This window comes from Berghia stephanieae, chromosome 8 (assembly GCF_034508935.2).
Source record: "Berghia stephanieae isolate SIO BIC M18660-M18661 chromosome 8, UCSD_Bste_1.3, whole genome shotgun sequence".
In the NCBI taxonomy this organism is placed as follows: Eukaryota; Metazoa; Mollusca; class Gastropoda; order Nudibranchia; family Aeolidiidae; genus Berghia; species Berghia stephanieae.
Genome location: NC_088367.1, coordinates 12,012,965 through 12,037,964, shown reverse-complemented (window position 1 = coordinate 12,037,964; position 25,000 = coordinate 12,012,965). Strand labels below are relative to the sequence as shown.

Below are 25,000 nucleotides of genomic sequence, written 5' to 3'. Positions count from 1 at the left end.
GAAACCACTGTTGTACTTTCCCAAGAATATTCATGATGGCCAACGCTAGCAGAGTAAACTGTACACAAACCGGCAGTAGGCAACGGGAAACCACTGTTGTACTTTCCCAAGAATATTCATGATGACCAACGCTAGCAGAGAAAACTGTACACAAACCGGCAGTAGGCAACGGGAAACCACTGTTGTACTTTCCCAAGAATATTCATGATGACCAACGCTAGCAGAGTAAACTGTACACAAACCGGCAGTAGGCAACGGGAAACCACTGCTGTACTTTCCCAAGAATATTCATGATGGCCACAAACTACTCATTAACAGAGAAAAAGGTTTTCTGACGTTATCTGATCAGAGAGATGAATGGCCTACCATGATCACCGATGTCTGGCACAGACCTGGTACTTGAAGAAGAAGAAGAAATCCTATATTCAGGACGTTGAAGCATTTGTGGATCATGGCGATAAGAAATGATTGATTTGTAAAGCTATTTATAGTGGCTTTTTTTTCCATTTTATCCCTTGGAAACTAGGAAGCTTTAAAATTTAAAGTATGCAGCTCTACATTAGACCCATGGAGCTGGAGTTTACCCTGGTTTCTGTAGCGTCATCTTTGGTAGGTGTTTAGTCTTGTAGTCCTTGGGATTGGTCGATCGTTTTTGGATTAGAGCATATTATCATAATATCATTAAAATTTTTGGAGCTTTTATATAGGGCAATATCCACTAAACGTGCTCAAAGCGCTTTACAAAGGGTCCCTGACCAACAGCAACATTTAACATGTAGGACGAGACGTGACACTTGTTAGGCGATGTTACAATTTTTTTCGGACAGAGACAACGCTGTTAACGGTCAGGTATTCATTTTACACCTGAGCACGGTGAGAGAATGTGAGTAAAGAGCCTTTTCCTGGGACTGAACTATGCGCCGAGCGAGGCTCGAATCCATGACCTTCCGATCCGAAAGCGAGTGTCATACCACAAGACCACATAGCCGCACATAAGTTTAAAAAATCCCCAATTACAGTGTTAGTCGAACTAGGCGTTACACAATGCTCTTGTACTTTCGCCAAACGATACAAACATGTATAGTATATACTATATATATATATATATATATATATATATATATATATATATATATATATATATATATATATATTCACTAACGTATTTTTAAGCCGAAACGAACGTCTCCATGTCGTCCATTTCATGAATGTACTGTATTTGTGATGAAATGAAGGACATGGAAACGTTCGTTTCGGCTTAAAAATAAGTGAGAGAATTTATTTATTTTTATATGCTCTAACTTAAATTATCGAGCACTCTCGTACCTACAAGTACCCACCAACACTCATATATATATATATATATATATATATATATATATATATATTATATATATATATATACATAGTATACATATATATTATGGAGAGAGAGCGAGAAACAGTGAAAGAAAGAGACAGAGAGAGATAGTCAGAGAGAGAGAGAGAGAGAGAGAGAGAGAGAGAGAGAGAGAGAAAAGATACAGATAACTAGAGATATCAATAGTCAAATCGATATAAACGGGTATGTATAGTGGGGAAGGGGGAGGACGGGGGAGGGGGGGGGGGCTGTAAAATTTACATGTCAGGATGATTTTTTTTAATGATATCAATAATAATAATAATATGAGTCCATTAGTTGAAAATGTCGGTAAATATTATTACTGTTGCACTTCGGGGAGGCACAGGACACAGCATTCCCTATTAGTTAATTAAATTTTCACGAAGGCAAACAAACGCCACCATTAGAAAAATGAATTTTTATTTTAAAAGTTCTATTGAAAACTATTCTTGATGGAATTCAATGTCTGGTGCTCCTGATAATAATGTTGACGATGATGATGATGATGATGATGATGATGATGGTGATGGTGATGATGATGATGATGATAATGATGATGATGATGATGATGATGATGATGATGATGATGATGATGATGATGATGATGATGATGACGATTCGATTCGTCATTTAGAAGTTTGGCAGTAAAAGCGGCAAAAAGCTTTTTATTTTATTTTGGCCAGAAATAACTTTATATTTCAGACAATATGATCCACATCTCATAACGTGTGCTGCCGATCCTAATGTACAACTGGGGTACGTGGGGTCTTACAAAAATAACTTTGACACCCTGGATTCTCTTCATCGCAAACAATTGAGACAAATTATTGGGGTACATTGGCCAGACAAAATCAGTAATAAGGATGTATATGTGACCCATCGTCTCAAAACGGTATTATGTCGGGATGAATCAGATGCTACAAAGTCAAATTGCAGCTAAACTGGTAAAAAAATATGAATCATTGCTATTCAGCACACTAAATTATGATATTCATTCTCCTCAATTAAACATACAAACTCAACGCAAGTCTGAATTTTCTGGCTATAAATTCAGTTTTCAGCATCTTAATCATCCCGAGTTAATACCGTTTTGAGGTGAGGGGTCACAAATGGCAGATGCAAGATTACAACCAGTCAGTACGCGTATCAAGTAGCAAAGATGGAAACTGTTCGGACACGTGCTCCGACGAGATGAAAATATTCCAGCACAAACCTCGATGTGATTACTTCAAACAAGGAGCCAAATACAGAGGGCGTCTGTACACCGACTTCACTTCCAACAACATTGAATCAAGATCTCAAAAAATATCAAATATTATATTTAGAAACAACAACCGAAGACCCGATTTCAACAACACAAGGAAACATCCAACTGCCTCAGCACCTTAGCACATATTACATGATGACCTTAAAAATCTCAGAACATTTGCACTGGACAGAGATTGATGGAAATAGAACTGGATAATAGAAACAGATTGACACACTCGAAGTAACCCACACATTGTTCAAGGCAAGTGTCCATAGAGACAGCGTCCATAGAGACAGCGTCCATAGAGGCAGCGTCCATAGAGACAGCGTTCATAGAGACAGCGTCCATAGAGACAGGGCAGCCATATTCAATCATGCTCATAACGTAATAGATATATTTTGGGACGAATTAGATAGTTGATTTTGAATTCTTTGCCATTGATAACATCATAATTAAAATTCCCTTTATTCATCCACAGGAGAAATTTGTCTTTAGGGTCCATTCCAAGGGACAACTGGAAAAACCCTGGCGTCAGCCGCAGTACCGCGCCGCAAATTGAGCTAGGGCGAGGTGACTTGGTCAAGGTCACACAGCGCAGCGAGTATTCGAACTTGGTACTTCTCGGGTAGAAAGCAAAGACCGTATCGCTGAGTCATGATGATGAATAAAAAGAAGTTTACAATACGTGGTGTTCCCGAGCGGTCACCCATCTAAATACTGGCCCACGCCCGACGTTGCTTGACTTCGTCTCTCGGACGAGAACTGGCATTTTCAACGTGGCATGGTCGTAGAGAATGGATATCTTTTGGTAAATTGACAAAAACTAAAATCCCACGATTCTGGACATTATGTCTCGTTCTACATGCTCAGTGTTGTTGTTGGCTTGGGACCCCTTGTAAGGTGCTTTGAGCACGTTTAATAGACATTGCCGTATATTATAAATGCTCAAATTGTTTTTCTTAACATTTAAGTTACTTTTCGACATCAGATTCATCTGGAAGCAAAGCGATTTGGAGGCGATTAGTCACATGTGAGGTCTTAACAGGTGCGCTGTGTGGTCTAGTGGTATGACACTCGCTTTCGGATCGGAAAGTCCTGGAATCGAGCCTTGTTCGGCGCATAAATTATGAGCCCTCTGAATAAATAGGCTCTTTGCTCACATTCTGTCATCGTCCTTAGTGTAAAATGGTTACCTGACCGTTAACAGCGTCGTCTCAGTCACAAAAATACAATAATAATAATAATAATAATAATAATAATAATAATAATAATAATAATAATAATAATAATAATAATAATAACAATAATTATATCGCCTAATTAAAAGGCGCTACGTTTCGTTCTATTTGTTACGTGTTGCTGCTAGTCAGGACGGGCCCTTTGTAAATCGCGTTGAGCACGTTAAGTATATATTGCGCTATATAAAAGCTCAAGCTCGACATTGAGATCTGGTAGTTCTCGCCAGTCGAAGTGAAAAACACTGGACACGAGACGGTGACACACGTCTTTAATCAATTAATGATTGATGTTATCTACAGGACTAGGGGGTAATGTTAACTACAGGGGGTTAGCGTGGACATGTTTATATATATATATATATATATATATATATATATATATATATATATATATATATATATATATATATATATATGAGCCAAGGTCAAAAGGTGCCCGCCTGATACCAGTGTTAAGAAAATTTGATTTTTACTTAATTATGGGCTGTTTTCATTGGGTTAATGCTTGTAATCAATTGATAATATGCAGAAGAGATAAAATGAGATAGCTCAACATACTCTGTTCAACAGAATATGAAATAAACAACTTGAAAGTGAAATTTGAATGCTGTTTGGCATGTGCTTAAAACGAGGTCAACGCATCACCTTTTTAGAAATCATGTAGAAATTAAATGTGATGTTTTAGCTCACGTGATTGAAATCTGACTAATACTATAAAGTCAAAATTTACTTTTGAACGCAATTGCAGTATATTACATATCTGTTTAAGTTTCATATAGACTTCTTAAAAAGTTGGTGTTGCTTGTGACCTTTGGTGTCATCAAACACAGCACAATACTAAGACTCGACACGAAACTTTAAAGCTCATGTTTAATGTTTATAAAATGTTTTATTATGAGAAAAAAGCATAGATTTACTATCTGAACTCAAATCTTGGAGTAAATGTATACCGTTTTACCGGTATTGAGGTTTATTGGTTTTGGTGTCATTTGTCACAAGCAACACGGCATGCGTGAACACGTGGAAGTTTGTTTCGTTAAATGGCGATTCGCAATTTTGATCCACCCTTCTTACCAGTCTTTGAAGTGCAGCACTTTCATTTGCCTTTCCATCGTTGCTCCAGGCAGAAAAGGTAAGTTAAACTTTGGTGTCATCGCTATTTTACATTGTCACAAGCAACACTTGATATTGAATATTACAAAGTGCCACCAAAAAGTATGTTTTCAGCTGTTATTCTACAAATATGATATTATGACATCTCACATAAGACTGTGATTTTGACACAATTATTTCCTTGTAATTCTAACTTTTTATGTTTCAGGGTTGTATAAATCAAGAAAAAGACAAAACTCAAGCTTTTGACTAATCCAGATAAAAGAAGGGTTGTCAAGAAATTTGATTTGATTTACTATTAACACACTAAATTACTACAAACTAGCAGATTTGAGCAGTAGGGCGGATGTTACCGTATGGTTACATGAATTCATTACCATGGCTGATATTTATCTAGTGTTTGTGTGACTTCTGGTACTTTTTGTGACCATTGGTGTCATTGGTTAAAATGTCACAGGTGACACTTAAGTTTGCAGTTTCTAATGTATTTCTGTTTTCATGTTCTTCAAAGCTTGAAATGTCATTGATTAGATTTTAACAGGCTATATTACACGTGTTCAGTTGCTATTCTTGATTTACTGAGGCAAAATTGCGTTCTATTGCCGATTCTGACCAAAGTAATAGCAACAATGGTATTACTAATTTCTAAGTATATTTCCAATTTGAAAGTATTTAGTTTCTTAAAATATTATTGAATTTCATTTTAGAGTAGGTTATTGTGCTTTTTTTTACTGAAAATAATGATATATAATGGACGAAAGTGTGATTTGGTGTTGCTTGTGACATAAGTAATGGTGTCACCGGTCTTATGTCACAAGTCACATTCAGATGCTCTAATTTCCATGTAAATTTCTATTTTTTAAGTCTTTGGTTTCTGAATATTATTAAATTCCATATTTAACTGTGGTTATTACACTGGTTTGACTGAAATTAATGATATATTGTCGAAATTGCTTTTGGTATTGCTTGTGACATAAGTAATGGTGTCATCGGTCTAATGTCACAAGTGACACAATGTCGCTAAATAAGATTTGCTTTGGTCACATTATTTCCCAATATTTTATTCCAAAAGTTTCTGAACATTGCTGGTAATAAACATAAGCAATATTGTTGTTGTTGTTAATGTACATACCTTTTTATGAAATAATATATTTGCATTCTATGTTGCTTGTGACCGATGACACCAAAAAGCAACATTTTCTTCAAAAGTTGGTAATATTATTGTACTATGATTGTTGTTGATTGTGTCTTCTTGTCTATAACTTACTAAATAAAGTTTGATACTCAACAAAAACCTTTTGGTTATTGAGATTTTTGTCTCATTTTGGTGTCACCGGTCACAGGTGACACCAGCAACCTATAGGTATTGTTGACGATATTATGCTGCGTTAGACCTTAAAGTTATCTAAAGAGCCTTTGATTCATGAAGTACAGGGTTTTTGCTACACATATAGAAACATGAATGGACTATTATGTCACTTTTATTTTGAGAAAAAAAATTGGCACCTTTTGACCTTGGCTCATATATCTATATATATATATATATATATATATATATATATATATATATATATATATATATATATATATATATATATATATATATATATATGCCGTCAGTGCAAATGGTTGAGAACAGTTGTTCCAGGCCATTCTGACATAACACCAGAGTAACACGATGGGTCACATTTCTGGAAAAAGAGATAGATAGATAGATAGATAGATAGATAGATAGATAGATAGATAGATAGATAGATAGATAGATAGATAGATAGATAGATAGATAGATAGATAGATAGTTAAAGAAGAGAGAGAGAGAGAGAGAGAGAGCGAGAGAGAGATAGAGAGAGCGAGCGAGAGATAGAGAGAGAGAGAGATAGAGAGAGAGTGAGAGAGGAGTAGATCGCTTGATAGAGAGACAGAAAGACAGGCAGATAGAAAGAAAGATAGATATATTGATTGATTGATTGATTGATTGATAGAGATAAGAGATGGAGAGAAAGAGGAGAGAGAGAGAGAGAGAGAGAGAGAGAGAGAGAGAGAGAGAGAGAGAGAGGGGAGAGAAAGAGAGCAAGAGATAGATAGATAAATATATAAATAGATAGATAGATAGAGAGAGAGAGAGAGAGATAGAGAGAGAGATAGAGAGAGAGAGTGAGAGAGGGGGGGGGGAGGACGGAAATTGGCCACTTTCGAAAGGCCTTTGAGGCATAAATCAAGTATTTATCATAGATTTTGTCCTTCAATTGTATTCCCGAGAAACCGGAAATTGGGCGTATATATACACTAACCACTGGTAGAAAAGATCAATTATGGACTTATAAGATGTATGACCATCACATGTCCAAAGGCCAATGTCTGACCATGACATTATGGAGGTGATTTTATCTATGTAGAAGATAGAACCACCCTCTCTTTACTGATATAATCTGCAGAGAAAAACCCAAAACATTTTTTTTTAAATTGGGCCAGAAAACGTGGCCTCCAAAAATCGATTGAATATAATTACCCTCATCTTAACCAAAACCCATATCTGGGACTTCAAGAAAGTCTTCGAGGAAGTCTCAGGTTTGAGAGGGTTTTGTTTTTGTTTTTGACAAGACGAGAGTCATTACAATCCATCGATATTTGAAGGACGAGTTTTCTTGCCAAAATTTTAAAAAAATCTGTTTTCCAAAGTACAGTCGTATCTATAATGGTATTGGGGAATCGGGAATGAATATTCAAAGTAAATTACGATACTAGTCGTTTATTCTTTTCGAGTCAGCTTACCGATAATATCTATTGTTTTGTATTACGGTTTATGTGCGGCTATGTGGTCTTGTGGTATGACACTCGCTTTCGGATCGGCGGGTCCTGTGTTCGAGCCTCGCTCGGCTCATAGTTGAGTCCTTGGAAAACGCTCTTTACTCACATTCTCTCACCGTACTCGAGTGTAAAATGAATGCCTGGCCGTTAGCAGCGTGGTCTGTATCCGAAAAAATCATGACATCACCTGACAGACGTCATGTCCCGTCCTCCATGTTAAGTGTTGCTGTTGGCCAGGGACTGTATAGCGCTTTGAGCACGTTTAGTGGATATTGCGCTAGACAAAAGCTCACTTTTTTCTTTTTATATTTATTGTTGTTGTTTGGCCGAGGAATGATTTAAGCCGACGTGCACATATCTGCAGGTCTGGTGATCGGATGCAATGATGGAGGTATTTTGTTTTAACATTGCTGTGATGGAGAATATTTTCCATTTGGTTTGAGAATATGTTGATGTCTACAATGAGGTCATAGCATTTCTAACAAGAACTGAAGTGAGCATGAAAGTGCTAGAAGACAACAGAGAATAAAAAATTCGCGGCGGATATGGACCTCGTCAGGGAGAGCGTAGCATTACTGTCTGAACTATCCCATAGGGGAAATTTGCCTCTAGGGTCTATTCCAAGGAAAGACTGGAATAACCCAGGCGTCAGCCGCAGTGCAGCGCCACAAATTGAGCTAAAGCGAGGTGACTTGCTCAAGGCCTCACAGCACAGCGACGGGTGATCGAACTCGATACCTTTCGGGTTGGAAGCAAAGACCGTACCGCTGAGCCACGCAGCCCCCTAAACATAAGTAAGTACCTGTTCCACTCACTTTGCTAAATTTATTTTCACCTCATAACAATTCTGTGCGGGTTATCAGACATGTAAATAAGTAGTTGTTGATTTGAGCCCAACTAATTTTGTTGTGTATTTGTAACTCATCGTATTTACAAGGTATTATATTATAAAGATAAACCAAATTAAATGCCAATCATTGAATGGATCATTTGTTGCTTATTAAAAACTTAATTATGAGTCAATAAAATGGAGAGACAGATACAGGGAGTAAATGTGACTCTTATGCATGGGAACAACACAAAACAAACGACGTTTCGGCCTTTGGCTTTTTCCAAGAATATATACATATAATATATATATATATATATATATATATATATATATATAGATATATATATAATATATATATATATATATATATATATATATATATATATATATATATATATTATTTTAATATCTACCACAATGTGTTGGAGTCAGTCTACATCGATGTTTCAGGCCTTTTCAGTCATCGTCAGGACTGTGTGTTACCAAACTCATGTAATACAAAGTCCTGACGATGGCTGAAAAGGCCTGAAACATCGATGTAGACTGACTCCAACATCGTGGTAAATATTAAAATAATAATTCGCTCCATTGCTACATGTCGAGCACTATTCGTACCATATTTGTATCCACACGATTCAATATATATATATATATATATATATATATATATATATATATATATATATATATATATATATATATCGTGTTTACTTGAAAAAGGTCCAAGCCCGAAACCTCGTTTGTTTCTGTTTTGAATTATTTTGGAGTGATACTAGGCTGCTAGAAGCTGTGGACTGTAAAATGTCATGAAGAAACGTGAATATAACAGCTTCAAAAACGAAAAAGAAAAAAAAATATCACACACGGGGAACGTTTCGAGCTCAAAATCCTTCAACTGCCAACAACAATAAAAAATAAAGACATAAATACATTACTAAATTCCAGATAGACAACAGAGATAATTTGTAGGTCTTCTCTGTACGGAGAGAGGATGTGAATAAAGAGCCTTTTCCAAGGACTCAACAATGCGCCGAGCGAGGCTCGAACCCAAGATCTTTCCGATCCGAAAGCGAGTGTCATACCACAAGACCACATAGCCGTACATCAAAGAGCAAAATTAATTTAAAAATATTGGTCGGTTGTGTAGCAATCAACATCAGCAATTTTGGCCATCTCTCAGTCCGTCCCTAGGCCGGATCAAAAGGCTGGGTCAAAAGGCAGGGTCAAACGGCTGGGTCAAAAGGCTAGGTCAAAAGGCAGGGTCAAACGGCTGGCTCAAAAAATTCGTATTCATTTGAAAACTTGGCCAAAAATCTCGTATTCATTTAAAAACTTGGCCAAAAAAGATTTCGAATTCGTTTAAAAACTTGGCCAAAAAATAACCCGTATTCATTAAAAAAACTTGGCAAAAAAAAAAAACGTTTTCTGTGTAAGGAAACTGACACGGGCCAGTAGAGAGGTTAGCGTCAAAGAGCATAACTAATTAAAAAGTATTGGTCGGTTGTGTACCAATCAACATCAGCAATTTTGGCCATCTCTCAGCCCGTCCGTAGGCTGGGTCAAAAGGCTGGGTCAAAAGGCTGGGTCAAAAGGCTCGGTCAAAAGGCTGAGTCAAAGAACTGTCCAAATCCTCTCTTCCCACCCGCCCACCCCCTCTTACTTACAAAAACAAAACAAAAAATAATCTTGGTCGTACTTGCCAAATCCCAATCCACATTCCCCCGGGGACGTCCTAGAGTGGGCGGTAACCTCGTCCATTTTGTAACGAATAAACGGACAGGGCAACTCGAATAATTGATCCCAAAGCTTCAATTATTGATGTTGACGTAGCTAGTACTGGTTTCTGGAATAAGGGGCCGGTTAACGAGTCGTTTGATTCCTGTATCCTTATTTAACCCGTTCGCCGTCGCCGTACTCTGGAAAGAAAGTATTTTAAAACATGGCCAAAAAACTCGTATTATTCATTTTAAAAATTGGCCAAAAAACAAACTCTATCGATATAATTGAAGGACGAATTTCCTGGCCAAATTTTTAAATACGAGTTTTATGAACAAATTACATGTACTATGTACTTATTGATTTTGCGTTTGAGTTTTAAAAAAACAAACAAACATTTTTTGTGATGAGTAAGTATGGAATCGCGGGAAGAATCCTGAAAATTGTAAGCAAGACAAGAGTTTAATGAGATACATAAAGCTCACCCAAGTTTTATAATTAGCATCATCATGTTGTTTATGAAGCTGTTGTTTATATCCCATCTGGACACAAGAAGTATACTCGTACAATCAGACCGCCCACATCAGGTCTGATCTTCAACAAAAAGACGTAAAACGCCTCCAAAATAATTAAACTAAGAACTAAAAATCAACGGAATACCTTCTGACATTAACGTCCGTATCAAAACACATGAACTGTGTAAGGAACTGACACAGGCCATTTGAGAGGTTAACTTCAAAGAGCAAAATTAATTAAAAAGTATTGGTCGGTTGTGTAACAATCGAACATCAGCAATTTTGACCATCTCTCAGCCCATCTGTAGGCTGGGTCAAATGGATGGGTCAAAGAGCTGTCAAAATCCTCCCTCTCTCCCCCCCCACCCCCTACTCACAAAAACAAAACAATAAAATCTTGGTCGTACTTGTCAAATCCCACTCCACATTCCCCCGGGGACGTCCTAGAGTGGGCGGTAACCTCGTCCATCTTGTAACGAATAAACGGACAGGGGCAACTCGAATAATTGATCCCAAAGCTTCAATTATTGATGTTGACGTAGCTAGTACTGGTTTCTAGAAGATGCCGGTTAACGAGTCGTTTGATTCCTGTATCCTTATTTAACCTGTTCGCCGCCGCCGTACTCTGGAAAGACACGTATTTTAAAACATGGCCAAACAACTCGTATTCATTTAAAAACTTGGCCAAATAATTAACTTGAATTATATAAAAATTTGGCCAAAAAATAACTCGTATTCATTTAAAAACTTGGCCAAAAAACTCGTATTATTCATTTAAATAATTGGCCAAAAAACTCGTGTTCATTTAAAAACTTGGTCAAAAAACTCGTATTCATTTAATAACTTGGTCAAAAAAATCTCGAATTCACCTGACCGCCCATATCAGGTCTTACCTAAAACAAAAAGACCTAAAACGCTTCCAAAATAATTAAGAACTAAACATCAACGGAAGATCTTCTGACATAAACGTCCGTAACAAAACGCGTGAACTGTGTAAGGAACTGACACAGGCCAGTAGAGGAGTTAGCGTCAAAGAGCAAAACTAACTAAAAAGTATTGGTCGGTTGTGTAACAATCGACATCAGCAATTTTGACCATCTCTCAGCCCATCTGTAGGCTGGGTCAAAAGGCTGGGTCAAAAGGCTGGGTCATGACTGTCTTATCAAAATCCTCCCTCCTTACTCACAAAAACAAAACAAAAAAGTCTTTGTCGTACTCGTCAAATCCCACTCCACATTCCCCCGGGGACGTCCTAGAGTGGGCGGTAACCTCGTCCATCTTGTAACGAATAAACGGACAGGGGCAACTCGAATAATTGATCCCAAAGCTTCAATTATTGATGTTGACGTAGCTAGTACTGGTTTCTAGAATAAGGGGCCGGTTAACGAGTCGTTTGATTCTTGTATCCTTATTTGACCCATTCGCCGCCGTACTCTGGAAAGACACGTATTTAAAAACTTGGCCAAAAAACTCGTATTCATTTATAAACATGGCCAAAAAACTCGTATTTAATTAGAAACTTGGTCAAAAAATATCTCGAATTCATTTAAAAACTTGGCAAAAAAACTCGTATTCTGTGTAAGGAACTGACACAGGCCAGTAGAGAGGTTAGCGTCAAAGGGCAAAACTAATTAAAAAGTATTGGTCGGTTGTGTAACAATCGAACATCAGCAATTTTGACCATCTCTCAGCCCGTCCTGTCCGTAGGCTGGGTCAAAAGGCTGGGTCAAAAGGTTGGGTCAAAGAACTGTCCAAATCCTCCCTCTCCCCACCCCCTACTCACAAAAACAAAACAAAAAATAATCTTGGTCGTACTTGTCAAATCCCACTCCACATTCCCCCGGGGACGTCCTAGAGTGGGCGGTAACCTCGTCCATCTTGTAACGAATAAACGGACAGGGGCAACTCGAATAATTGATCCCAAAGCTTCAGTTATCGATGTTGACGTAGCTAGTACTGGTTTCTAGAAGATGCCGGTTAACGAGTCGTTTGATTCCTCTATCCTTATTTAACCCGTTCGCCGCCGTACTCTGGAAAGACACGTATTTTAAAAACAGCCAAAAAACTCGTATTATTCATTTAAAAAAATTGGCCAAAAAACAAACTCGATCGATATAATTGAAGGACGAGTTTCCTGGCCAAATTTCTAAATACGAGTTTTGTAAACAATTTACGTGTACTATGTACTTATTGATTTTGAGTTTGAGTTTTATAAAAAACAAACATTTTTTGTGATGAGTAATTATGGAATCGCGGGAAGAATCCAGAAAATTGTAAGCAAGACAAGAGTTTAATGAGATACATAAAGCTCACCCAAGTTTTATAATTAGCATCATCATGTTGTTTATGAAGCTGTTGTTTATATCCCATCTGGACACAAGAAGTATACTCGTACAATCAGACCGCCCACATCAGGTCTGACCTAAAACAAAAAGACGTAAAACGCCTCCAAAATAATTAAATTAAGAACTAAAAATCAACGGAATACCTTCTGACATTAACGTCCGTAACAAAAACATGAACTGTGTAAGGAACTGACAGAGGCCATTAGAGAGGTTAGCATCAAAGAGAAAAATTAATTAAAAAGTATTGGTCGGTTGTGTAACAATCGAACATCAGCAATTTTGACCATCTCTCAGCCCGTCCCGTCCGTAGGCTGGGTCAAAAGGCTCGGTCAAAAGGCTGAGTCAAAGAACTGTCCAAATCCTCTCTCCCCCCCCCCCATCCCCCTACTCACAAAAACAAAACAATAAAATCTTGGTGGTACTTGTCAAATCCCACACCAAATTCCCCCGGGGACGTCCTAGAGTAGGCGGTAACCTCGTCCATCTTGTAACGAATAAACGGACAGGGGCAACTCGAATAATTGATCCCAAAGCTTCAATTATTGATGTTGACGTAGCTAGTACTGGTTTCTAGAAGATGCCGGTTAACGAGTCGTTTGATTCCTGTATCCTTATTTAACCTGTTCGCCGCCGCCGTACCCTGGAAAGACACGTATTTTAAAACGGCCAAAAAAACCTCGTAATTCAATTAAAAACTTGGCCAAAAAAATCGTCTTCAATTGGATTCAGTAGTCTGATGTCACGCGCCCGGCAACGGCGGCCATCTTGGTTCTAAACAAAGAAAATCTTTACTTTTTATTCTTCATGCTGGCGAGAACTTTTCATTCCCTTTTCATATGCCTTGTGATCAGAATGTGTAAAAGTCAAAACATGATCAAATTGATGGGGTTTTTTCCCTCTGGATACGCTTTTAAGCTCGCCGGAGAAATATTTCATACGGCGTCCGCCATTGTTCCGATAGTTTAGAGCCAGTGTTACTAAGTTACCATACGTCATTAGGAAGGAAGTGACGGTACGACTATTGAATCCTATTAAAGACTTGGCCAAAAAATCAAACTCGTATTCATTTAGAAACTTGGCCAAAAACATAACTCGTATTCATTTATAAACTTGGCCAAAAGGAATCAAGGGAAAATATAGATAGTTCGAAGATGACGTAACTCAGGTCTTTGTTATTGTTTTTGCCATCCGCGTTTATGAGTAATGCTCACTGAACTGTATTAACCTGACTATAAACGTTCATGGATACACACAGTTTTGTGTGTTGGTCCGCTATACTTCCGGATGGCAATGTTATGAGCTTTTTAGCCAACCCCATACAATCTATACCATCTACCAAAACTATAACTATACATTAACTGTTTCCCTCCCGAGCCAAGGACTCCGGCAGGGTCAAGACAAAGCTTATTAATCTCATTCCAAGACAAGGACAGAAAGCAATTGGAAAACAGATACAGGGTGGGGGGGGGGGGGGTAGAAGACACCCCAAGTACCTCCCTGTCCACGATGGGAGGTCGGGAACCCCACAAAGGTCGGTGGGTGGAGTATGGGGAAGAGTGAGTTGCATCTTAGGTTGTCGAGTCGTGGCGTTAAAATGAATATAAAAACAAGAAATAAGGCGAAAAAAATAGCTTGAATAATAGTTCGAAGATGACGTCACTCGAGTCTTTGTTATTGTTTTTGGCCATCTGCGTTTATGAGTAATGCTCACTGAACTGTATTAACCTGACTATAAACGTTCATGGATACACACAGCTTTGTTTGTTGGTCCGTTATACTTTCGGATGGCAATGTTATGATCTTCTTAGCCAAGCGCATACTATCTATACATGTCACTCAATACGCAGGATCAGTTTGAGACACATGAACAGCGGATAACATGTAGGCTCTCGAGATAGTACAAATACACCCTGTCTGCTGGATAACCAATAGCCTTCAACAGTCGTGACGTCACTTCCCTCGTAATGACGCATAGTAACGTAGGAAATGGTTCTAAACTTTCGGAACAATGGCGGACGCCTTCATGAAATACTTCTCCGACGAGCATAAAAATGTGTCCAGAGGAGAAAAATATTATAAATCTGATAATGTTTTGACTTTTATACATTCTGATCATATAACATGTGAAAAAGTTCTAGCCAGCATGGAGAATAAAAAGTACCGATTTTCTTTGTTTAGAACCAAGCTGTTGGTTGCTGGGCAGACATGACATCAGACTACTGAATCCTATTAGTATGATACTGACTCAGACCGGAGCCATCGTAAAGTTATGGCCTGATACCGTGGCCTTCGTAAAGTTATGGCCTGATTCTGACCAAAAAATGACGTCAAAATGCCAGTCTTTTGCCACCAAAGAAAACAAATCGTGAGTTGTATTCAATAGTTCAACGAATGAAATAACTTGTTTCCATGAGCACTACTAACAACTCACTAAGCGGTGCAAAAAACAAATAATGACGTCAAACTGCCAGTCCTTTTGAATTTCAGTATCAGGCTATAACATAACGATGGCTACGCTGATATTGACCAAAAAATGACGTCAAAATGGCAGTCTTTTGCCACAAAAGAAAACTAATCGTGAGTTGTATTCAATAGTTCAATCAATGAAATAACTTGTTTCCTTGAGCTCTACTAACGACAACTCACTGGACGCTACACAAACCTAAAAAAAATGACGTCAAACTATGAGTCCTAGATGGTTCTAGTGTCCGTTCGAAGATGACGTCACTCAGGTCTTTGTTATTGTTTTTTGAACGTTCATGGAAACACACAGTTTTGTTTGTTGGTCCGTTATACTTCTGGATGGCAATGTTGTGAGCTACTTAGCCAAGCACATACTATCTATAAAGCACTCAGTTGACACATGGTGGTTCTAAAAATGTACTATCTGAAAAAAGTCTATCTATGCATGAGTTCGAGCATGGACTAATTTAGACCATTCCCCCCCCCCCCCCACCCAAACCTCAATGAGAGGCTATCATGATAGGGTGTATAACATCGCGTGAGTACTTCCCATCAACACCTAGTGCTCATGTTTACACTTTTCACCAACGTTTTTCTTACTTTCTCATTAGCGACTTTAAATATTCACGACTTGGAAATTACAAAGTAATTAATGACGTCAACAACATGTTATATTTTAATATCGGGTTTAGGGTTGAATTGAACTTTTCGTAACCATGCCAACGTAAAGGTAAATAATAAATGTGACCCATCGTCTCAAAACGGTATTATGTCGGAACGAACCATGTGCTTAAAAGCCGAATTTAATGTTAAACTGGTCAAAAATATAAATTGTTGGCATTAGCACTCTAAAATATGGTATCCATTCTCCTCAATAAAACATACAATCTCAACACAAGTCTGCTATTTCTGGCTATAAATTTAATTTTCAACATCTTAATCATCCCGACTTAATACCGTTTTGAGGCGAATGGTCACAAATGATAAGTTCCATTAATTCACCCCTAAGACGAATGCTGTCTTTATGGTAAATTTAAAGGGAAGGCGGAATAAAATAGGCGTCACCCGCAGTGCAGCGGCGAAAAGTGTGCTACAATATTATTATGATACAAGCTAAAATGGCCATCAAATTCGATATCGTATATACACGTATAATATGACAATCTGAGTTAAACATAGTGCAATGTTCACTAAATTAATTTGTCTTAAGGATATTGTGAATTATTTTAAGATAACAGCAACAATATCCACGAAAAACGAGATATAACGACTGTATTGCTCTATTCTACTTTCTGTTTGACACAAGCAAACGCTGCTTCCTGCCGAGTTGTTTTGTTTACATCAGAAAACCTTTTAAAAATACAATCAATGAGCCTTTTCTTAATCCTTTCCTTACCAACTATAGATAGTATGCAGATGACGTCACTCAGGCCTTTGTTATTGTTTTTGCCATCCGCGTTTGTGAGTTGTTCTCACTAAACTGTATTAACCAGACTATAAAAGTTCATGGTTACACAGAGTTTGTGTGTTGGTCCTTTATACTTCCGGATGGCAATGTTGTGAACTCCTTGGCCAAGCGCATTCTATCAAAAGATAGTATACGCTTGGCTAAGAAGCTCATAACATTGCCATCCGGAAGTATAACGGACCAACACACAAAACTATGTTGTAAAAATGAACGTTTATAGATAGAATGCGCTTGGCCAAGGAGTTCACAACATTGCCATCCGGAAGTATAAAGGGCCAACACACAAACTCTGTGTTACCATGAACTTTTATAGTCTGGTTAATACAGTTTAGTTAGAACAACTCACAAACGCGGATGGCAAAAACAATAACAAAGGCCTGAGTGACGTCATCTTCGAACTATCTATAGTCTGGTTAATACAGTTTAGTGAGAATTACTCACAAACGTGGATGGCAAAAAACAATAACAAAGGCCGGAGTGACGTCAACTACGATCTATCTAACTATTTAAACAAACAGATCAGAAAACAGTTGCTATTCTCATTACATCAGTGTGTTTATTCGAAGAAAAAAAAATAATTTCCTTTGTTTTGGCAGACGCGTTATTTATTCCAACACAACCCTATACATGCAAGTTCGATAACCCAATTTTTTTTGGGGTTTCAATTTGTTTAATGGAAAAATTCTAAGGCATCGAAAATTTCGTCGATTACAACAATGCTATGTTAACCCTCTCCTTACCAACTATAGGAAAATCGTCACATTCGTCACGATACAATCAACATTTTTAAAATTCAAATTTCCCTTGTACATTATAAAATTTAAATAAAATGAACAGTGTGTTGTAGAGCATGTTTTACTAAAGAAATTATGTATCGCAAGAACATCACTGCTCTTGTGTCTGAGTGTTAAAAATATATTATTGTGTTAGTTGGGTGTGAAGTTTTGGGGAAAATCCTGAAAATGGCTGGTAAGGAGAGAGTTAAATAGAATGTATTTTAAAACTTGAGCGTTTCTATAGGTCAATATCCACTAAACGTGCTCAAAGCACTTTACAAGGGGTCCCTGATCAACAGCAACACGTAACATATAGAGCGAGACATGACGCGTGTTACACGATATTACAATTTTTTCCACATAGACAACGCTGTTAACCGCCATGTACTCATTTTACACCTGAGTACGACGAGAGAATGTGAATAAAGAGCCTTTTCAAAAGGATTCAACTATACGCAGAGCGAGGCTCGATCCCAGGACATACTGATCCGAAAGCGAGTGCCATACCACACGACCACATAGCCGCACAAGATGACGTCATTCAACTCCCTGCCATTGGTGTAAGACCGCGAATTGGGGGAATAGTTCTCACTTATCTTCCAATCTATAAACGTTTAAGGTTACACACACACAGTTTTTCGTTTTGCTATGATTGTGCGGCTATGTGGTCTAGTGGTATGACACTCGCTTTCAGATCGGAAGGTCCTGGGTTCGAGCTTCACGCTCGGCACAAAGTTGAGTCCTTGGAAAAGATTCTTTACTCACATGCTCTCACCGTACTCAAGTGTAAAATGAGTACCTGGCCGTTAACACCGTTGTCTTTGTCCGAAAAATTGTAATATCGCCAAAGAGGCGTTATGTCCCATCCTACATGTTAAATGTTGCTGTTGACCAGGGACCCCTTGTAAAGCGCTTTGAGCAAATTTAGTGGATATTGGGCTATATAAAAGCTCAGTTTTTAATTTTAAAAAAATAAGGTTACACACACACACAGTTTTTTCGTTTTGCTATGATTGATCCGGCCAGCTGGCAGAACTGGGGAATATTTTACTTAAACGTATTCCATCAATAAAGCCCATAATCGCCTTGCTTCGCCAATGAGACCTGAAAATATGTGCACTTTATCAAATCAAATAACATCCAATCTCGTGGTACATTAAAAAACAACCATAAAAGACATCGACGGAAAACGAATCAAAATTAAGATTAAACTTTGTATCTACAATTGCAACATAAAAACATAGAAGGTGAGATAAAAAAAAAACGGAACGAAATGTAACTGTGAACATCAACGACAGAAGTCTGGATGTAAATACGAGCCATCTGGTAGCGATAGAAAAGAAATAAGAGAGAGAGAGAGAGAGAGAGAGAGAGAGAGAGAGAGAGAGAAAGAGAAAGAGAGAGAGAGAGAGAGGGAGAGAGAGTGTGTATGTGTGTGTGTATGTGTGTGTGTGAGAGAGAGAGTGAGATAGATAGATAGAGACAGATGAGAGAGAGAGAGAGAAAGAGAGAGAGAGAGAGATAGAGAGAAAGAGATAGAGAGAGAGAGAGATAAAGAGAAAGATAAAGAGAGAGATAGATGGGGGGGGGGGAGAGAGAGACAGGGAGAGAGAGAGAGGGAGAAAGAGAGAGGGAGAAAGAAAGAGGGAGGGGGAGGGACAGATAGAGAGAAAGAGAGAGAGTGAGAAAGATATATATATATATATATATATATATATATATTATATAGATAGATAGATAGATAGATAGATAGAGAGAGAGAGAGAGAGAGAGAGAGAGAGAGAGAGAGAGAGAGAGAGAGAGAGAGAGAGAAATAAAAAGAAAATCACCCATCACTCTTATCGATTCGAACGTCGAAGCAATCTTCCAGGATTTTCCATGTGCTGCGCGCTAAACCGCCTGACTCCGACAAAAGGCCTATTTTTTCTTTTTTTTTTTTCGGGAATCGACTTGTATATCGATAGTATGCGCTTGGCTAATAAGCTCACAACATTACCATCCGGAGGTAGAACAGACCAACATACAAAACTATGTGTGACCATGATGTATTATAGTATGGATAATACAGTTAAGTGATAATTACTCATAAACGTGGATGGCTAAAAAAATCCCCCAAAAATAACCAATAACAAAGACCTGAGTGACGTCATCTTCGTTCTATTCATATAGACGGTGTGAAGTTGACGCCACTCAGGTCTTTGTTTTTGTTTTTTGCCATCCGCGTTTATGAGTAATTTTCACTAAACGGTATCAACCAGACTATAAACGTTCAAGGTTACACATAGTTTTGTGAGATGGTCAGTTATAATTCCGGATGGCAATGTTGTGAGCTTCTTAGCCAAGCGCACCAAACTATAGATAGAATGAAGTTGACCTCACTCACCTCTTTGTTATTGTTATTTTTTGCCATCCGCGTTTATGAGTAACTCTCACTAAACTGTATTTAACCTGACTATAAACGTTCAAGGTTACACATAGATTTGTGTGTTGGTTCCATATACTTCCGGATGGCAATGTTGTGAGTTTCTTATACAAGCGCATACTATCTATAAGCAGGTCTGATAACTGAAAGCAATACTCTTCAACAGTCGTAACGTCACTTCCTTCCTAATGACGCATGGTAACTTAGTAACACTGGCTCTAAACTACCGGAACAATGGCGGACGCCCATATGAAATATTTCTCCGGCGAGTATAAAAGCGTATCCAGAGGGAAAAAAAACACATAAATTTGATCATGTTTTAACTTTTACACATTCTGATCACAGGACAAATGAAAAGTACTAGCCATCTTGGAGAATAAAAAGTAATGATTTTCTTTGCTTAGAACCAAGATGGCCGCCGTTGCCGGGCGGCGTGACATCAGTCTATTGAATCCAATTAAGCAGTCCTAAGGCAATCCTTAGGGGGTCGCGACAGCTCAGTTGGTAGGGTACTCGCTTCACACGAAAAGGGACCGAGATCGATCCCGGGTGTAGTAAAGATTTAAAAAAAAATTATAAATTTTTTAAAAAAATATATATAGTAAGGAAAGATAAGAATGAATACCTGGCAAGTTGTGGAAAAATACCTGGTAAACGCGCCCGGGGGAGACAAAGAAAAACACTCATAGACCAACTGAAGGGCTTCACCAACCTAACAATCCAAGAGCTGTTTGAAAAAGCAAGAGACAGGGAGGAATGGAGAGAGATAATTCATGCAGTATCCGAAGCCTGGACCAGGCATGGAACCTAGAAGAAGAAGAAGATATATATATATATATATATATATATATATATATATATATATATATATATATATATATATATATATATATATATATATATAATTTAGTGAGATCTGCTCATACGCCAGACGGCTGAATACAAAATAGCAAAGAGCCGAGTGACGTCAATATTGTTCCTTCTATACTTTCACTTGGTAGACAAGGACCCTGGAAAATGTCCATCTCGATAACCTTAAGATGTCTTGATCTTGGTAAGAAACTATGGAGAAGGCACCGGTGTAAGATAAAGATCTGAACAAGTGTGTATGAAATGTGTCAGTGCATGACATAATCAGTCCGAAGGTGAAAATTTTGGCTTGGCATTTTTTTTTTTTTTTTTTTTTTGCATTTTCTGAAAGATTATGCTCATCAGAGAATTTTAATCTTTATTTGATTTTTATCGGATGATTTTTCATGAAGTTATGATCAGATGTATGGGAAAGCTATCCAGAAACTTTTCTCAAATTTCATACTTTTTCATTTTGACTAGCTGTAAAAAAATAATTAGAAGTGAAAGTAAGCTTTGATATTTCCAGAATATGTACCAAAAGGGTTGATTTCATCTTTTATGACAAGAACTAATTTTTGATAAAAATTGACATTCTAACTAAACTTGGCAATATCTCAGTTCAGACCTTTTCACCATCCGACTGATTATGTCATTCACTGTAACATATGTCCAGACAAAGCAAGAATGAAATTACAAGAAAGAAAAACAATCCCAAATTAATCAGTCTACCTCGCCGACTGGGGATCGAACCTCAGACCTTCTGATTACCACCGGTTTTTCTTTCTTGCTTTGTCTGGGACCTTTCAAAAACACTTGTTCAGATATTTATCTTGATCTTGGTGTCATCTATCTACGTCACAAAAGTATGTTGTGAGCTGAATTTGAGAGGAAAGAAGTCCATAAACTGAATGACGTTTAAAGTCATTCAGGCCTAGGTTATCGTTTAAAAACTGCAAGACAGAGAGTTGTCGTACCTGTTTTTAAAATTCTGGTCAGAAAACCCACCCTTCAAATATCGATCGATTTAAATGACCCTCTTCTTGGCAAAAAAACAAAAAAAAAACAAAACAAAAAACAAACAAAAAAACAAAAACTATCAAACTTGGTAGAAGCGTAGCCATTGTTAACTTATAGCCTGTCACTGACCAAAAAATGGCGTCGAAATGCCAGTCTTTGGCCACAAAGAAAACAAATCGTGAGTTCAATAGTTCAACCATTGGGACCACTTGTTTCCATGAGCACTACTAACGACAACTCACTAGGCGGTGCAAAAACCAAATAATGACGTCAAAATGCCAGTCTTTTTGGGTTTCAGTGTCAGGCTATAACATAACGATGGCTACGGTGGAAGACCTCGCAGTATCCTAGGTTTGAGAAATGTTGCCAAGATGAGGGTCATTTTAATTGATCGATATTTGAAGGACGAGTTTTCTGGCCAAATTTTAAAAATACAAGTCTTTTCAGGGTAGGGCAGTTAACTTGTTACTTAAGTACAAAACACGAGAAATCGGTCAACATGAGGGTCAGGGAAGTGGCTTGACGAAGTGAGAATTGATTTGTCATGGGGTCACAAGGGGTCAAGGAGTATAGATGTGATAATGATGGGCTGTGACGAGTGAAGCAGGGTAGGGGTGGATCGGGCCGTGGCCTTCGTAAACTCATGACCTGATACTGACCAATAAATGACGTGAAAAGACAAGTCTTTGGCCACAAAAGAAACGAATGGAAGCACGACTAACGACAACTTGCGGTGCATTAACCTATGGACAGTATGAATTTAACGTCACTCGGGTTTTTGTTCTTGCTTTTGGATCCACGTTTATGAGTAATTCTCACTTAACTGTATAAACCAGACTATAAAATGTCATGGTTACACATACTTTTGTGTGTTGGTCCGTTATACTTCCGAATGGCAATGTTGTGAGCTTCTAGCTAAGCCAAGCGCATACTATCTATAGATGACGGCAAAGGAAAGTCTTAGTGCCAGGCTAGAAGCTAACGAAGGCTTCAGGACAAATGTACATTTGTTTGTGATGTGTTTGCGTGGTTAGGTGTGCCATTGTGTGTGATGTGTTTGCATGGTCATCGGTATATATATATATATATATATATATATATATATATATATATATATATATATATATATAATAAAATCATTTTACGGACATAATATGCTGACTGACGACGTGGATGGAAACCACAGAAACATGTGTTTCGGCCACATATAAGTGAGTGACCCCATTTATATATATATATATATATATATATATATATATATATATATATATATATTCAATATATACCAAGAGATAGATTGGTCTTGATTAACATTCCAGACAGCAAAAAATGGCCATACATACAAATAAAAACCCCAACAAAAATTAGAAACCAACAAAACCAGAAAGACACAGCATGAAAGACATCCAGTCACACATACAGACAAATTAAAGAAAGACATCCAGTCACACATACAGACAAATTAAAGAAAGACATCAGCCGAGCAGATCGCCAACCATTCAGGCAGAAAAGTCCCACGAGATAAACAAACTGATGAATGAGACGTTGATGAGTGGTGGTGTGATGACGATACAAAAACATCCAAATTAAGGTATCGATTACTCACCCAGCAGACCTCTAACCCCTAGCCGTGACGTTGAAAGCTTCCAGCCAATCATCTTAGTGAAAGCTCAATGACGTCATTACCGGTCTGCTATTCCATTGGGATGGCTCTGAAAACGTTGGTCCTTGATGTTTGAGACAGCAGAAGACGAACTCTTTTCCAATGATCCCGCTAAATTGAACGTTGTTGATGTAGTAATTCCAAATAATCCGATTGAGTGAAATGTGAAAAACACATGAAAACAAATACTGAACAACGCATTTACAGAAATGGAGTATGCTTAACTATTCTCCACAAAATAACACACGAACACATTAATCGATTTTAATTTCCGAGCCAGTTCCTGAAATGAACACGATTTCATGCTCACAGGAATGATTGATGAAAGAAAATCTAGTTATTTTTTCTTCCACAGCAGGAGCAAGAATTATACAAACATCACTGATTCCAAATATCATCACAAGTTACTGGAGATTTTCTTTTTAAAATTAATAATTATTCTTTTTTGCCCCGCACGCCTCTGTATACACAAATCACCAACCTGTTTTTGTTTACAAAATATTTACTTGATGCGTCTAGTTTTAAAGCCCCAATCAATACATCCCATAAATCAACACTTTATTATAATATAATTTCGTAAATACTCTTCAGAATAATCTCTTCAATGGCTGCTGGACTTGTCAGTTCTGTTATATTATTTAGATAAAAAATAGAGAAATCCTTATAGACGCTTACTCACGAATTTGTCGAATTTTCTTGAGAATATCTCAGCGGGAAAAATCTATAAAATTTAAATATAACCTAGGCTATAAAAAGAAGTCGCTGACAATCACATACAACTTATATTGCTGTAATTTAAATTGCTAAATTCTATAAATATTTTAGAACTTTTCTTTATTCAAAACTTTTATATAATAGTGTAAGTATTTCTAGTGTAGAAATAAACAATTGTTTATTGTTTATCAATTTATTGATACTTAAAACTTAATAATGTAAATTAAGACGTTAAATTAATATTGATTTACACGGCGCCAGGCTTTTCATATTTTGAAATAATAAATATTCTCGTTGTTGATTGAAAACGGAAAACTAATTATTATGCGATGATGCGTTACGCAAAAATATGATGTTGTTTTTTGTTGTTGTTGTTGTTGTTGTTGTTGTTGTTGTTGTTGTAGACCGCTTGTAAAAGCAGAATGTTA

The 25,000-nt window shown here is 37.5% G+C and overlaps 1 protein-coding gene across 3 annotated transcripts in view; it reads right to left on the bottom strand.

Annotated features, from left to right (window-relative positions):
* LOC144978170 (uncharacterized) overlaps positions 1-25,000 on the bottom strand; it is a 96,501-nt gene that overhangs the window by 55,475 nt on the left and 16,026 nt on the right. For 2 of the 3 annotated variants that reach the window (XM_078923875.1, XM_078923874.1), the window contains exons 2-3: positions 24,914-25,000; positions 23,802-24,484 (exon numbers count right to left, since the gene is read on the bottom strand). The exon at positions 24,914-25,000 is cut by the window's right edge and continues 93 nt beyond it. In XM_078923875.1, coding sequence (XP_078780001.1) covers positions 23,802-23,853 — 52 coding nt within the window. In that variant the 5' untranslated portion in view covers positions 23,854-24,484; positions 24,914-25,000. Of the gene's footprint in view, positions 1-23,801 lie in introns of all 3 variants that reach the window. The other variant, XM_078923873.1, reaches the window with a different exon arrangement.